Source organism: Sapajus apella, unplaced genomic scaffold (assembly GCF_009761245.1).
Source record: "Sapajus apella isolate SASKATOON/1434 unplaced genomic scaffold, GSC_monkey_1.0 scaffold106, whole genome shotgun sequence".
In the NCBI taxonomy this organism is placed as follows: Eukaryota; Metazoa; Chordata; class Mammalia; order Primates; family Cebidae; genus Sapajus; species Sapajus apella.
This window is the reverse complement of record NW_022437046.1, coordinates 3,781,624-3,796,877: the sequence shown is the minus strand read 5'-3', so window position 1 is coordinate 3,796,877 and position 15,254 is coordinate 3,781,624. Positions and strand designations below refer to the sequence as shown.

At 41.8% G+C, this 15,254-nt stretch overlaps 1 protein-coding gene across 1 annotated transcript in view; it reads left to right on the top strand.

Moving 5' to 3' along the window:
* The window catches only part of XRRA1 (X-ray radiation resistance associated 1), a 115,797-nt gene that overhangs the window by 6,137 nt on the left and 94,406 nt on the right, over positions 1 to 15,254 (top strand). Inside the window, exons 3-5 of the mRNA XM_032259073.1 lie at positions 2,956 to 3,053; positions 8,140 to 8,324; positions 11,306 to 11,377. Of these exons, the coding sequence (XP_032114964.1) occupies positions 2,960 to 3,053; positions 8,140 to 8,324; positions 11,306 to 11,377 (351 nt within the window). The 5' untranslated portion in view covers positions 2,956 to 2,959. The remainder of the gene's footprint in view (positions 1 to 2,955; positions 3,054 to 8,139; positions 8,325 to 11,305; positions 11,378 to 15,254) is intronic.

The window sequence follows — 15,254 nt, the reverse complement described above, 5'->3', positions numbered from 1 at the left end:
GCCTGGAGTTGAATCTGGTTCTCAGGTGTTTGGTTTGGCCTGCATATTGTTTTAAAATGGCAAATTAGTTGCCGACACTCAAATAATTAGGAGATTTCATGTATACGGCAGACTTTCCTTGAAAATAATGTGAAGATCTGGCAATAATGACTTAGATTTCTATATGGCAGCAACTGGTGAGAGCTAATTGCTGCCCCTATGAGCATGTGCTCTCGCTCATGCTCTCTGTCTCTCCCTCTCTCTCTCTCTCTCTCTCTCTCACACACACACACACACACACACACACACACCCTCCTTCTAATCTCTTCTCACATCCAGCTTTCTTCACTCACATGGCCTGCCCAACTCCTGTAACCATTTGTGTTTGCAAGTCCTGGCTAAAATATAGGTTTTTGCAAGATTTGATATCAGACTGTGGCAAAGAATCTGTGAATGACAAATAGTATGTGCCGTTGTGATTAGGGCTATCCATTCCTTTGAGGAAGCATTTTTGTGCCTGTTTCTCTGAAGAAAATAATAATTTGATGAAGAAAAGACTGAGTCATACCTGAGAGTCAAAACTATGTTCTCTTTCCAACTTTTGTTCATGTACATGCATGCACAGGTACACACACACACACACACACACACACACACACACCCCCTAAAGAATTTCTGACTCGCTATAAGATGATATTGGAATCCCTAGGAGCCACTCCATAGCAGATAGAAAATGAAAGGTTATTGCTTTTGTGTTCTTTTTATTCTCTAGGTATTAGGGAAATGGAATACTCAGGATATTTGAAATCTCTCCCCCATAACAACTGTCCCTGAGGGAGCCTGGCCTCCCTCACCCTCAGTGAGGGAACCCCACCCTTGGGTGCTGGGTGCCCTTCTTCCTGCCTCCTCAGGGATGCCTCTGTGGGTCTGCCCATCTTTCTCCTGCATTGTCAGCCTTTCCTCCCCTGCTGGCTCCTTCTTCTCAGTCTATAGATGTAGTCAAGCCTTTCTCATCCTGTTAATAGCAGAGTAATGGAAAATGAGCAGCATGAGTTAGCCATTTGCCAGATACTAAGTTCTGTCACAAGCATTTTCTCTTGCAGTCATCAAAACAGACCTAGGCAGTAGGTGTACTTATTGTCTACATTTCACAGAGGAAAAAGCTGAGGCATAGAAAAGTAACTTGCTCAAGGCTACACAGCTAGTAAGTGGCATAGCTAGGATCTGAACCCATGCAGTAAGCTTCCAAAATTTGTTCTCTGTAGTGACTCTGTCTACCAATGCTGGGACTAGGGTGGGGGCCAAGTGCTGACACTGCATTTGCACAACCCTGAGAGACAGCACATGCCCCTGTAGGTGTTCCTCAGGCACCTTGCTCACCATCCCCAGCACTGGTTCTGATATTCACCCATCTCTTGACTTTACCTTCCATCTCACTGCTGTCTTGTTTTTTTCCCCCCTTTCACAATCAATCTTCTTGAAAAACTTGCTTATATTCACTTATTGCATTCCCTCACCTTCCATTCACTCTTTCATACATAAAGTCTGACTTTGACTCCACCTTTCTTCTAAAACTGATCTCCTACTTGCTCATGGCCTATTTTCAGTCCTCACCTTGCCTGACTTCCCTGCCTCTTTCATATAGTTATTTCTTTCCTTGGCTTACCTGGCAGCGTGTCCACCCCCCAGTTCTCCTACTTCTCTAAAATTATTTTCTGAATCCTCCAGGGGACTGTCCTCCTTTGTCCACCCCTTTTTTTTAAAATATGGGGTTTCTCTCTGTCACCCAGGCTGGAATGCAGTGGCATGATCACAGCTCACTGCAGCCTGGACATCCTGAGCTCGAGCAATCCTCCCATTTTAGCCTCCCAAGTAGCTGGGACCACAGGCGTATACCACCATGCTGGCTAATTCTTTAATTTTTTGTAGAGACAGGGTCTCACTGTGTTGCCTAGGCTATGTCCACACATTAAATGCTAATACTTCTAATTGGTCTTGCTGCTCTTTTTCTTTTCTCTCCCTCCCTTTCTCATTCCCTTTTTCTGTCCATCTTTCTTTTTTTAAATCTTTAGTTTATTAACATGAACTCTCATCAGCTCATCCCTGGGTTGCTGCAATACTCCCCTAACTGCAATCCTAGTTGCCACTGGGTGCCACTTTCACCTAGTGCTATTTTTGTCAGATCTCTCTTTCTAAAGCACTGCTTGGATTATGGCTCTGTCCAGCTCAGAAATTATGCATGGTTCTCAGTCACCTACAAGATGAAGCCTGAGCTCCTAGCCTGGTGCCACAAGCCCTTCGTGTCCAGCCTTACTGTTCAAGACTCCCAAACACACATCCTTCTCCTTCTTGGGTCACATTGTTTCTTTACTGTGCACAACTGTGCCTTCCTGTGGCCCTTGCTGTTTGGAACATTTATCCTTCTCTCTATCAGAAAACTCAATTCATCCCTCAAATACTATTTATCCAGCTTAAGTCTCATTATTTGTACACTATTTTCTCTAAAATGTGAGCCCCTTTTTCTTTGAACTCTGTTAAAGAAAACATCTGGCACAGAGTTAATATGTATCAGGCATTGTCTTTCTCACTTGACCTTCTTATTTGTCTTTTAAGGTAGGTGTTATTACCCCCATTTTACAGGTGAAGAAACTGAAGTTCAGAGGAGTGGAGTAACTTGCCCAGGAAAGACAGAGTCCGGATTCAAACCAAGTCTGTTTGAACCTAGAAATAATATTCTTTCTAGGGTACCATCAGGTTAGGATTGATTTGAACTGAAAACCCAGGGTCTTGTCTCCCTTTTCATATAAACAGCCAACCCATTTCTGAAGCAAGGGCAGTGCAGCCTTCAGGGTGTCAGAGGCAGGGTGTGTGCAGGGTGTGGTGGTCCTGGTGGGCTCCTGAGCTGCACTGGAGCAAGAGCACTCTGCTGTGCCTTTTCACTCTTCTGCTTCCTTGCTTTCCTTGCCTGGCTCTCAGGGAGATGGCCTCCTCAGGAATCTACAAGCTGGATGATGGGAAACCTTACCTCAACAACTGCTTTCCAGCCAGAAATCTGCTTCGCATGCCGGAGGAAGGTCAGGTAACTTCTCACATTGATACCTTTCCTCACACCAAGCTCCTGCTTTAGACTGTCTCACATCAACTTATTCTCCAAACCCTTCACAACTGTCCCCTGCTCTACCCAGTCCTTTCCCCTCAGTCCCAGCAGCCTCTGTGGGACTTCTAAAGTGCACATGTAACCATAGCACCCCTTCTGTTCAGTGACTTTTCATTGCTAACCCCTTTACCTGGCATTCTGTGTCATTCTGAGTTTAACTTGCTCTTATCCCCTGCGACAACCTATTTCTTTATTTATGCTCTATTCTATGGTGCTCTCTTTTCACATAGCTTTGTTATTTGCCCTGAATGTTCCAGCCCTCACCCTTGTTAGCCAAACTCTTCCCATCCCACAAATCCCAGCTTTTCTCCTACTTCTTCCAATAAACCATGTCTGACTACCCTAGTCCTCAGGGCTTATCCTCTCGTGAGCTCTCTTGTGGTCTGTATTTCTTACTTGATGAGTGATCATAGTCTGCCAAATCAAATGGCTTAAACTCAACTCTGCTAGGTAGATTTTCAAATATTTATCTAGTTAAAAACTCCCCTGGAGCAAGGAATTGTCATAATACTGAGCAGAGCCCTATAGGTAGAGTGCTAAGAATGGGTGCTCTGGATTGGATTTGTTGCTTTGAAAGGGTAGGACAAAGGAGAAGCATACCTTGTTTACTCCAGATGTTGTAACTTGTTGGTCACTCTGTATATGGAATATTGGAAGAACCTTCTCTTCCTGCCTGTCCTCTCCACTTTTCTAGAGTGATTTTATTTTTCACATAGAGACTTTCCCTGGCCACCTACCTGTTAGACACCTTCAGATGGAGCTATCAGTGTGAACTCATAGTTTCTCTCTTTCTCTCTCTCTCTCTCTCTCTCTCTCACTCTGTCTCACACAGACACATGTAGATGGATAGATACAGAAATAAATATGGTTGTGTGTATCTATATGGATTAGTGTACGTATGATTATTTCCTAGTCCAGTGACAACAATGGCACCTCAGCAGCAAAAAGCATACCTGGCATTTAGATCTTGGTTTCTAAATACCATTCTCCAATGAAAAGAGCATGGGCTTCTTGGAGAAATAGTTGTTTGCAGGACTAGGGCGGTAAAAATACAAGTTGAGTTGGAATATCTTGTGGTGCCAGAAATATAGAAGTGCTCAGGAAAATAATGGGGAAATGCTGAAAGGACACAAATGACTTGAAGGTGCTCCCAATCACCAAAGCTGGGACAGTTTGAACAATTAAATAAATGGTGGAATTGGGTTGTAGACCATAGAATAAATAAATATTCATGAGTCTACTAATAGAAATAAATATTTGAATATGTAAATATATGGGGGAAACAAAATAGCTTTTGTTTTTTGAGATAGAATCTTTCTCTGTTGCCCAGGCTGGAGTGCAGCGGCACAATCTCGGCTCACTACAACCTTTGCCTCCGAGGTTCAAGTGATTCTCCTGCCCCAGCCTCCTGAGTAGCTGGGATTACAGGGAACTGCAACCATGCCCAGCTAATTTTTGTATTTTTTGTAGAGACGTGGTTTCACTATGTTGGCCAGGCTGGTCTCAAACTCCTGACCTCAAGTGATCTGCCTGCCTCAGCCCCCCAAAGTGCTGGGATTACAGGTGTGAGTCACTACTCCTGGCCAGCTCTTTCTTTTTCTTTTTTTTTTTTTTTTGACAGAGTTTCGCTCTTGTTACCCAGGCTGGAGTGCAATGGCGCCGTCTCGGCTCACCGCAACCTCCGCCTCCTGGGTTCAGGCAATTCTCCTGCCTCAGCCTCCTGAGTAGCTGGGATTACAGGCACGCGCCACCATGCCCAGCTAATTTTTTGTATTTTTAGTAGAGACGGGGTTTCACCATGTTGACCAGGATGGTCTCGATCTCTTGACCTCGTGATCCACCCGCCTTGGCCTCCCAAAGTGCTGGGATTACAGGCGTGAGCCACCGCGCCCATCCCCAGCTCTTTCTTATAGTTGAATTCCAACTAGAAAATGCAGAAGGAATGAGGGAAATAGAAAGTCACTATTCAAACACTGCAATAATAATTTTTGTAGGTAAGAACTGTTATAGGATGTTGCATTAGAGTTCTTCAGAGAAACAGAGCTGGCAGAAGATAAACAGGACTAGTAGGAGTTAGACAGGTAGGTAGGTAGACATATTTTTTTTTTCCAAGGAATTGGCTTTATGTAATTGTAGGGGATTGCAAGCTGAAATTTGTAGGGCAAGCTGGCAGGCTGGAAACCCCTGGGGAGGAGCTGAAGCTGTAGCGTTGATGCAAAATTTCTTCTCCTAGGAAACCCGTTTTGCTCCTAATGTCTTTCAATTCATTGGGTGAGGGCCACCCACATTATCAAGGATAGTCTCTTTTACTTAACATCAACTGATTGTAAATACTAATTACATCTACAAAATACCATCACAGCAACACCTAGATCAGTGTTTGATTGAATAACTGCATGTTATAGCTTAGCAAGGTTGATGCATAAAATTAACCATCACAGATACTAGAATAACTGGTTAAAAGTGTGATGAGAAACAGGATATTTGCATAATCTCAAAATATATTTATTAATTACAAAGGAAAATACAGTGACTTCTCAGTAGAGAAACCAGGCAGACACCACCTTAACCAAGTGATCAAAATTAATATCACCAGTAGTAAGGGATATTGCCATCATGATCCTCCTGGTCTGATAAGCTGAAAAAGGCAAGCATCACCTCTGTGGACATTTTGGCAAGGTGAAAAGCCTTAATCTAATGGGAAAGCATAAAAAAAAATTCAGTTTGAGGCATAGTTTTATAAAATAATTGACCAGTACTCTAAAAATATTAAGGTTACACAAGAAAAAGAAAGGCTGAGGAACTGTCAAAGATTAGAAGAAACTAATGAAATATGACAGCTAATGCAGTGTGACCTCCCAGATTGGATCCAGGAGCAGAAAGAGGATATTAGTGAGAAAACTGGCAAAATGGAAAAAAAAGAGATGCACATTAATAACTAATATTGTACCAATGTTAATATCTTGGTTTCAATAATTGTATTATGGTTATAAAAGATGATAACATGAAGGAAGCTATGTGATGGCTACATGGGAGCTCTGTGTACTATTTTTGCAACTTTTCTGGAAGTCTAAAATTATCTCAGAATGAAAAATTATGAAAAAAAAACCCCAACTCCCCATGGATTTCCTCCATGCTAAAACCCAAGCTCCTTATTCTGGTTCTCTGGACCTTTTGTGATCTGACTCTGCTGATCTTTTCAGCCTCATCTCACTCTGTCGCCAGGCTGGAATACAGTGGGACAATCTCAGCTCACTGCAACCTCTGCCCCCTGGTTCAAGCGATTTTCTTGCCTCAGCCTCCCGAGTAGCTGTGACTACAGGCGTGCGCCACCATGCCCAGCCAATTTTTTTTTTTTTTTTTTTTTTTTTTTTTTTTTTAGTGGAGACAGGGTTTCACCAAGTTGGCCAGGATGGTCTTGATCTCTTGACCTTGTGATCCACCTGCCTCAGCCTCCCAAAGTGCTGGGATTACAGGCGTGAGCTAGCTAGCTGGCTAGCCTCATCTCTTTTCTCTCCTATTGATCTCCTGACACAGTTGAAGCCTTTCTTTCTGGCCATGTTGGGGGTTTTGGCAGCAACTCAGACTGAGGTCCCTGGGAGTTAGGGATATGAAGATAGGGTAAAGTAGAAGCAAAGTCCATGCCCCAGATCGGGCAGCCTTGGGAAATGGGGTACCTGGAGTATTATGCCCAGAATGGAAATGGGAAATGGCCCATATGAGATATGGCAGGAACTGCATCCAAGAAGCACGACTGGCAGCAGTGGTCTGTAAGCCAGGACAAACCCCTGAGGCAGGGATAGTGGGCTTCCCCAGAAGACAGCCAGTGGTTAGAGGCACAAAGCTGGTTCCTACAGCACCCTTTATATTATTATTATATATCGTATATAAGATATAAGATATTGTATATTATTATGACTCCTTTGAGTTAGGGCTTCCTTTTTATTCAATCTCATACTCCCAGTTCCCAGCATAAAGCACATGCTCAGAAAAGATTGGAATGGATAACTGTGTGGGCAGGGGCTATAGGACAGAGTTCATTCAGCCATTTGTTCAACAACGGTCACAATGTGGTAATCTCTGTGCAGACCTTGGGAATACTGAGATGCATGAGTCAGATAAAGTCCCTGCTCTTATGAAGCTTCCACTCTGGAGAGGAAGACTGACAATGAATAAGTGAACAAATAATTACAGATTGCAATGAATACCATGCACTAGATAAACTGCTGGTGCAAGAGAGAACAAAGTCCAAAATATGTTAATGATTTTTGTTAGGTGGGCTTACTAGTAAACCTGATACTCTTTTTGCTTATATACATTTTAAAATTCTTTCTACAGTGGACATTGATTATTAGTTGTTGTTTTTTTTTTAATGCCAACTGTCCTACATTTTCTTATTCCGAGTTTCTAATACCATATTTTCTGTGTACTGATAGAGGTCTGGGAAGATGGAACCCATTGAGTTGAGGTCACAGCTCGTAAATGGCTGATCCCGGATTAGAACTCTGGTCTATTGACTCCAAAGCCTGTACTTTTACATTATATGAGGTAACAACTCTTATTGAGTTGTTTTGGCTTTACTCAAGAGATGACCAATAGGAGAGTAACTAGCATGCATGAGAAAGAGCGATCAGCTCTACTGAGAGGCAAAAGGGAAGACTTCGCAGAACAGGAAATACTTGATCTTAGTTTTTGAAGGAATAATAGAGTTTGGAGATAAACATGTCAAGGAAGGAGTTGAGCAAGTCATTCCACCTCTTTTTGTCTAAGCCTTTCCATCTATAAAATAGTGATGGTAACATGTTTTTCATTGGGTTTGAAGGCCAATTAAATGACATAGATAGGTAGACATCTCCCCTACCCCCAGCTGTAGTACAGTATCTGGTACACATTAGGTAATCAGAAGCTATTTTTGGTTTTAGTGTTATAAACCAATAGTCTGTAATTGCACTCATTGTAGTTTTGGAGTTTTCCCCTTTTCACTGTTCTAATTTTCTCAACAGGCCGAGGACACTGGTTAGTGGCTCGGAAAGGTAACGTCGAGAAGAAGCCCAAGGGTTTGGTTGGAGCACGGGCTAAACACCAGGAAAGCCCGAAGGTGACTTCTTTTGAGTTCAGGGGGAAGAAAGCATCTCGGCAGGGAAATCAGGTGGACCTTCCTGGACGTATCCTGGACCAGGCTTTTCTGGTGAGAGTAAATGCATCCTGGAGTGGCTGGCACATGAGTCAGGGTGGGGAGGGGGTGGGGAAGGATTTGCCCTGCTCTGGCACAACTACCCCCAATCTACTTCAAGCTATTGGCAAATTGAATACAGCCAGGATAATGAAGGGACCCAAAAGTTTCTTGACACATAAAGCCTTCTTGACATCTACCTAGTAAGATAGGTATTGTCATCCCTTTTGTATTGTTGTCATTGGGCAGATGGGAAAACTGAATCTCCAAGAGGTAATTTGCCTTGGCTGAGGTTCCACAGCTCGTAAATGGCTGATCCAGGATAAGAACTCTGGTCTATTGACTCCAAAGCCTGTACTTTTACATTATATGAGGTAACAACTCTTATTGAGTTGGAGAGGCAAAGGAGCAGGTCAGGGGAAACAGACAATTGAAAATTGCATTCCAGCACATGGTAGGGTTGAGAGATTCCTGCTCTGCTCTTTGGGGCAATTTCTACAGGATTGAATGGGATTGGGGAAGTCCTGCTCTCCCCCAGCCTTTGTTCTTTGACTTTAGTGTCTGGCTGAAAACCAGTGAAGCTGACCAGATATTACTTAGTGCCTGGGGCAGACTTTACAAAGAGGACTGGGGTGACTGTATTGGAGACCAGCCAGGTAGTTTCACATCTGTTCTGTGCAATGCCTCAGTGGCTTTGCTAGGAAGGACGCATTCTGTAAATCAATATTAATGTGCAGTCCGGTTCTCATAGCTCCCTAAGAACTCTCTAGCTGCCTACTTTGTTTCCAGGTTGTGCTATGGTTCCCAAGAGATGGGTGTCTGCATAGAACAGAGGTTGAAAGAGAACTTTGTTGGTTTCATTGCACCTCAAGTGGGTAGTATAAGCTTTTTGCAGTCCTGTGGAATCAGTTTCATTATTATGTCCGCTTCTCATTGAGAATGAGGAGGACTGAAACAACAATACTGAGGAGAGGCAGAAACACTTTCCATAGTGGCCTTTTCCCCCCGCTTGTTTCCACATACATATGCATTCCCACATTCAGTAAATACAGCTTGTTACCCGTTTTGCCACTGTGGGAGGCAGGAGCAAAAAGGATGTTTTTCAGAGTCATGGGGTATCCACTCTGCCTATTGGATAGTTCCACTTGAATGTTTCATTGGCAGTTCATATTGAATGACAGCACCAGTGCTTCCACTCCAAATCCCAAAACAGAGCTCTTTTCCAAGTATCTACTTTACTGTCTCTGGTGGCACTACTATCTATCCAGTCCCCGAGCCAGTACTTGAAGCTATCCTTGACATTTGCCTCTCCCTCACTGTCCCCACCCAAACTTTTACCAAGTCGCCATACTTTTACTAAATAGTTGTCAAACCTGTCTTCTCATCTCGACTGCTGTGACCCTCATCTGGGCCACCATCATTGGACTAATTCAGAAACTTTCTATCTATTGTGAACCAATTAGGATGCTTTTATTTCATATAAAAAGAAGCCAGAGGCATTGTTTAGGGTAGATTAATTTACTAGCTTAATGACATCTTGCAAGATGTGTTCTTTCTTTCACTGTGCCATCTTGCATGTCACCTCGTCCTCTTGAGCTGATTGCCTTCATGATCTTGAGATGGCTGCAGCAATTCTGGCCATCACATGCAGAGGATAACACCCTGAAATAGAGAAGGGATTGTCACTGTCTAATGTCTTTTTAGAAGTAAGAAAATGCTTTCCAAAACTGGTCCCCCTCCACAACCCCAAGTAGCCAGTATCTCATTATCCAGACCTATATCACATGCCCAAACAGTCATGAGTTAGGGGAATGGAACCTGCATGTAAGTTTACACAGATCAAGACTTATTCCTTGGAGCTCTGGCTTAAGAACATTCTATTTGGAGAAATGTGAATACCATTAGTGTTTTTTTGACAAGGAAGGGGTAGTGGTTATTGAGAAAGTAATTAACCAATCTGGTACATTGGTCTTTCCTCTTCCTCTCCTGTCTTCTCATCTACATGATATACTCTGATATGTCTATATGTATCAGACATTACAATTTTTATAGAATTACCATCAGCCCCCTGCTAAAAATCTCTGGCAGCTTTCTATTTGTTGTAGGTTAATATTCACACTCCTTTACAGAGCCAGCGTGGACTCATAAGATCTAATGGCCGCCTCACTAACCTTATCTTATTTTTCATCCTCAAAAGCACCTTGCTTTTCCTGCCTTGGTAGACTTCATAATCCCTACTACCCACTTTCATGAGACCTATTTAGTCTTAAGTCTCTAAAATATTACTTCTTCAAGTATTTCCTCATTTAGACTGAGGTTAGGACCTTCTGTTATGTCTCTCATAGCATCTTGAATTTCTCCTTTAAAATATTTATCACATTTATAAATATATACTCGCTACTTGGCTTCCCATGACACTGTACACTCTATGAGATTATAGAATGTCTCTGCTTTTTCTTCATTGTCTTCCCAATGCCTTTCAGTGCCTAAACATAGTAAGTACCATAAATAAATGATTAACAAAAAAGGAATGAGGTTTGATTAAACCAAAATAGAAGCTCCAAAGCTAAGATTTACCTCTAACTTTTAAATTATGTGGGGTGACATATGGTAGTCAAAGAGCATAGAGTTTAGTGATTACAGATTTAGATTAGTAAGATCTGTCACTAACTGTGGTACCTTTGGAAAGGCACATTACCTCTCTTAACCTTGTTTTTCTCATCAAAAAGAGGAGATAATCTTACTTATGTCAAAGGGTTTAGTTAGGATTAGAAGAAAGTTTGTTAATGTATTTAGCAAAGCATATGGCCCAATGCAGTGTTTGGTAAATATTTGGTGAATGAATGGATGAATCATGAATGAATGAATGAACAGAAAAACAAGCAAACAAATAATGACAAATATATAAGATTGCCCAACAAGAGAAGGCTGAACAATAATAGATTAATTAAACTTTGCAGGGCCCTTAAGAGCCAACTTTTTGTATTATGTTCCAGCTGAAGCACCACTGTGTGAGGAAGCCATCAGATCTGTGCACCATTAATGTGAGTGGCCTGAAGTTCTCCAAGGTGAGGCCAGCCAACAAAGATGTGAGTGGGGTGAGCCAGACTTGAGGTGGCACACCTGGCTGTTCTGGTTTGTCTCTTGTACCTCCAGAGTCCCTAGGGACTGGAAATCTGGTCATGCAGAAGGAGGGAGAGGAGGGTCAGGCAAGGATTTATTGGGTAGAAACAATACTCAGACACAAACTTTTGCTATAAATTTCATATTGCCCTTGTCCCATTTGATGTGAATTAAGGAAAAGTGCCTTATGAAACTGGTTTTGAATTTTCTGTGTAATTTTGTTGGTACATAATTCATTGTGTAACACTGAGTTTCCATTACAAGAGCCTACAAGAGACATTTTTCAAGTTTCAATGCCAGGAATTGTAATGGTCCTCCCAAGAAGCTGGTTTGTTCCTAACTTGCAGGTACTGTGACCCATGCAATGAATCATGTTTCTTTCTTTGTGTTGACTTATAGGAAGCTTGGAGCCATATTTGTGACCCATCACTAGCCAGGGTATATACAGGATATTATAACATACATCTTTGGCATATAGGCTTTCATGGCATACCAAGATAGATTACTTGTATAAACCATAGAGTAGGGGCCCTAAGCCACAGGATGGCCAAGTTAGTGGTAGAGCAGACTGCTCCTTTAACAGGGTTCTGCTTCACTTCATTTAGCAATCATATTTTCAGACTTGAGTTACATAGGGACAGGTTAGCCATAGAAATACATTCATCTTGTGGCTGAGAGGCCCTCCATTCTAGGCCAGCACATGGTCCCTAGAGATTATAGTATATAGTTCACATATAATTGTGAGACAAAGTGGTAGAGGAAGATTTCAGATATCTCTATCAATTCAGCTTTTGAGGGCTACAACATGGCTGGCCAAAGCTCAGTCCCCTTATTGGATACTGTCTATTCTTTCACGTATTCACTCACCTGCTCACCAAATATTACTGAGGCCTGATATGGCTCTGTGCTGCTTACTGGAGGACACAGAGGTGGCTCAGACACTGCCTACCTTCTAGAGTATATAATCCAGTAGGGAGGGAGGAGGCTGGGCTTAGATGGATATGGAGATAGACATGACTAGCTAATGCAGTCAATGAGGGAAACACGAGAGTGCTGAATATGACCCCAGAGGACAGTCCCCTGACTCAGCCTTACATTCAGAAAACACACTCTGAAGAGTGTGGTTGAGACGTTGACCACCAGCTGTGGAGGTCTGGCCTGAAGACCTTGACTCGAAGACAGATGAATAAATGCACTCTCACACCATTACAGTAATTCAAGTGGGCTAGGGATGGTCATCAGCTGCTTTCAGAGGACAAAATGCAGCCAATGGACCAAGACTCCCTCTCCATGGTTACATTACTCAGTAAAAGGTTTTATAACAGAGGTTCTAAGTCAACACACTTCTGGATAATTAACATGGTTAAAAGAGTGGTTATACAAATGATAAAAGCTTTAGGTTCCAAGCCCAGAGTAAACACTATTAACAGGTCATTCCCCTTTGATCTCCCCCTGAGAGGGCCATCCAGCACAAAGTTTACATTCGTAAACAGAGTGGAGGAAAAGGGATGTGGGGTAAACAAAGTGGAAAAGCCTCATATCATCCCTGTCTTCTCCCTAACTTAATGGACCTGCCACCTTCGGCCTGTCCCAGTAAAACCTTTTGGCCTTCCAAAAGGTTTGAGACTAATCTATAACTTTTCCTAATATTTCTTTAATATTTTGCCTGCCACCCTGAGTAAGTCTCAACATTTCCCCCTTCTTCTTCAACAATATCAGGCTTTGTTGTCTGCCGGCCACTGATTCGTTTAGCTATGGAACTATCAGGTGAGACGGTCCTTTCTTTAATTACAGCTTTGCATCCTAGGATTAACAAATAACAAGACAACTATGAGTTCAATTAGCAACAGTCTTTTCCCATTAAAGAGCAACTCCCAGGAGTGGGGGTTTAACCAGGAGAGATGATTTTGCACACCTTTCCATCATTTTGGCCAGATATTTATAAAAGCAGGTGTTTGTACTGACTCAGTAATAGATGCCACTGCAACTCTGGCTGTAGCCAGGATGACTAGGGCTGAGACTATAAAAACCGTAAGTGTAACTAAATTTTTTGTGTTTGACCTGTAGTGTTACTTGGCATTTCAGTTTACTGTATGCCATTACTGAGGAACTTCACTGGAGGTATGTTAATCTCTTTTAGTTAAGCGGTTGCATTGTTAGAAGCTGTGAAGGGTGTGTTAGTTTAAGTTACAGGGCAGAAAAATGTAGATTAAAAGATGAGCTTGATAGAGTGTAGCAAGTACAGGTTGCAGGCAGAGTGAAAGAATAAAAAATAAACCCTAAGCTGGATTTGCTTAGCCTTTTGCATTGTCCTCTTCAGCATTCGTCAGGTGTGGTCCGGGGCTTGTGTGGTTTGAGAAAGCTGCATTGTTTTGCAGGGTCTCTTTTAGGCTGGCTTAAGTTTTTCTTCTTTTATCCTTTGATGAGGATGCAATTTCTTGGCTGGTACTGGTACACTGGAAATTCTAGGAGTTGTGCCTATGCTAAGAGACTTTTTATAATCTTCGTAAAAGAGCAGGTTAGTGCTTTAAGAAAAACTTGTGCTTAATGTCCAGTTCACAGAAAAACTGGATACTTCAACTTTTAACTAATATGTTTACACAGAGAATTTTTTTTACAGCTGTTTTAAAACTTAAACTTTCAAAACAAAACTTATACAACCAATTTGCATAAATTTTCTTCTATAACATTTTTTTACAACTTTCACTCTCAGACATGCGTTAACTTTGTTTTATAACCTTCCTCACTAAAGGTGCAGTCTTACAAGTTTCTTAATATTTCTTTCTTTACTTCTTACTTTCTTTTGTCCTACTTTCTGTTCCTCTTTCTCTTTGCCTTCCTTACCTCTTTCTCTTTTTGACTTTGTTTTTTTACACTATCTCTTTCCTTAAAGGAATTTTGATGATATCAGGGTTATAACTTAGCAATTGACTATATAATTCATTAACATGGAAAGCTGAAATTGGTAACATGAAGTTTAAAAGGAAATTAGAAAGCACCTTTCGAAGCAGAGATTTAAAGAATATACTTTAACCTTGTGTTTAAAGCCACAGGCAGAATAGCTTAAATCTTGCAGTTGAGTTTTCAGGCTGACCAAATTTATGGACTTTAAACTGGAAAACCGTTTTGAAAATGGGGACTTAATGGCTGAGCAAAGACTATCTCTCATCAGTCTTTCATGCATATGTTTTCACCACACTCACATACAATTCACTTTCTGAGAATGGGCACAACTTTTTTACTTCTTAATTCAACAAATATTTAATTTGGCTTAAAGTTTTCCTTTAAAGCATAATGTGGTGTTTTACATGCTTAGCTTTTAATTGCTTTTCGACTAACTTGTGGGCCTTTTATAGCTGATTGAAATTTATTTAAATTTACAAAATTAAGGGTAAATAAGGCTTGTGCTAGTGTTGCCTTTTAAGATAGAAGATAGGTTTTGCAACTTATCAGTTAATCAGGCAATTCTTTTCTACTGAGGAGCAAGGCTCTATGGCTGGCTTTTAATTGCTCCTTACTAATTCGTGGGCTGGCTGTAATTTTTCTCCTTTCAGAGGTTACTGTTTTACTTAAGTTAGATTTTAAAAGAGCTACGTTAAAAGTAAGGTTGGAGGGCCGGGCGCGGTGGCTCACGCCTGTAATCCCAGCACTTTGGGAGGCCGAGGCGGGTAGATCACGAGGTCAACAGATCAAGAGCATCCTGGTCAACATGGTGAAACCCCGTTTCTACTAAAGCTACAAAAAATGAGCTGGGCATGGTGGCGGGTGCCTGTAATCCCAGCTACTCAGGAGGCAATTCTCCTGCCTCAGCCTCCTGAGTAG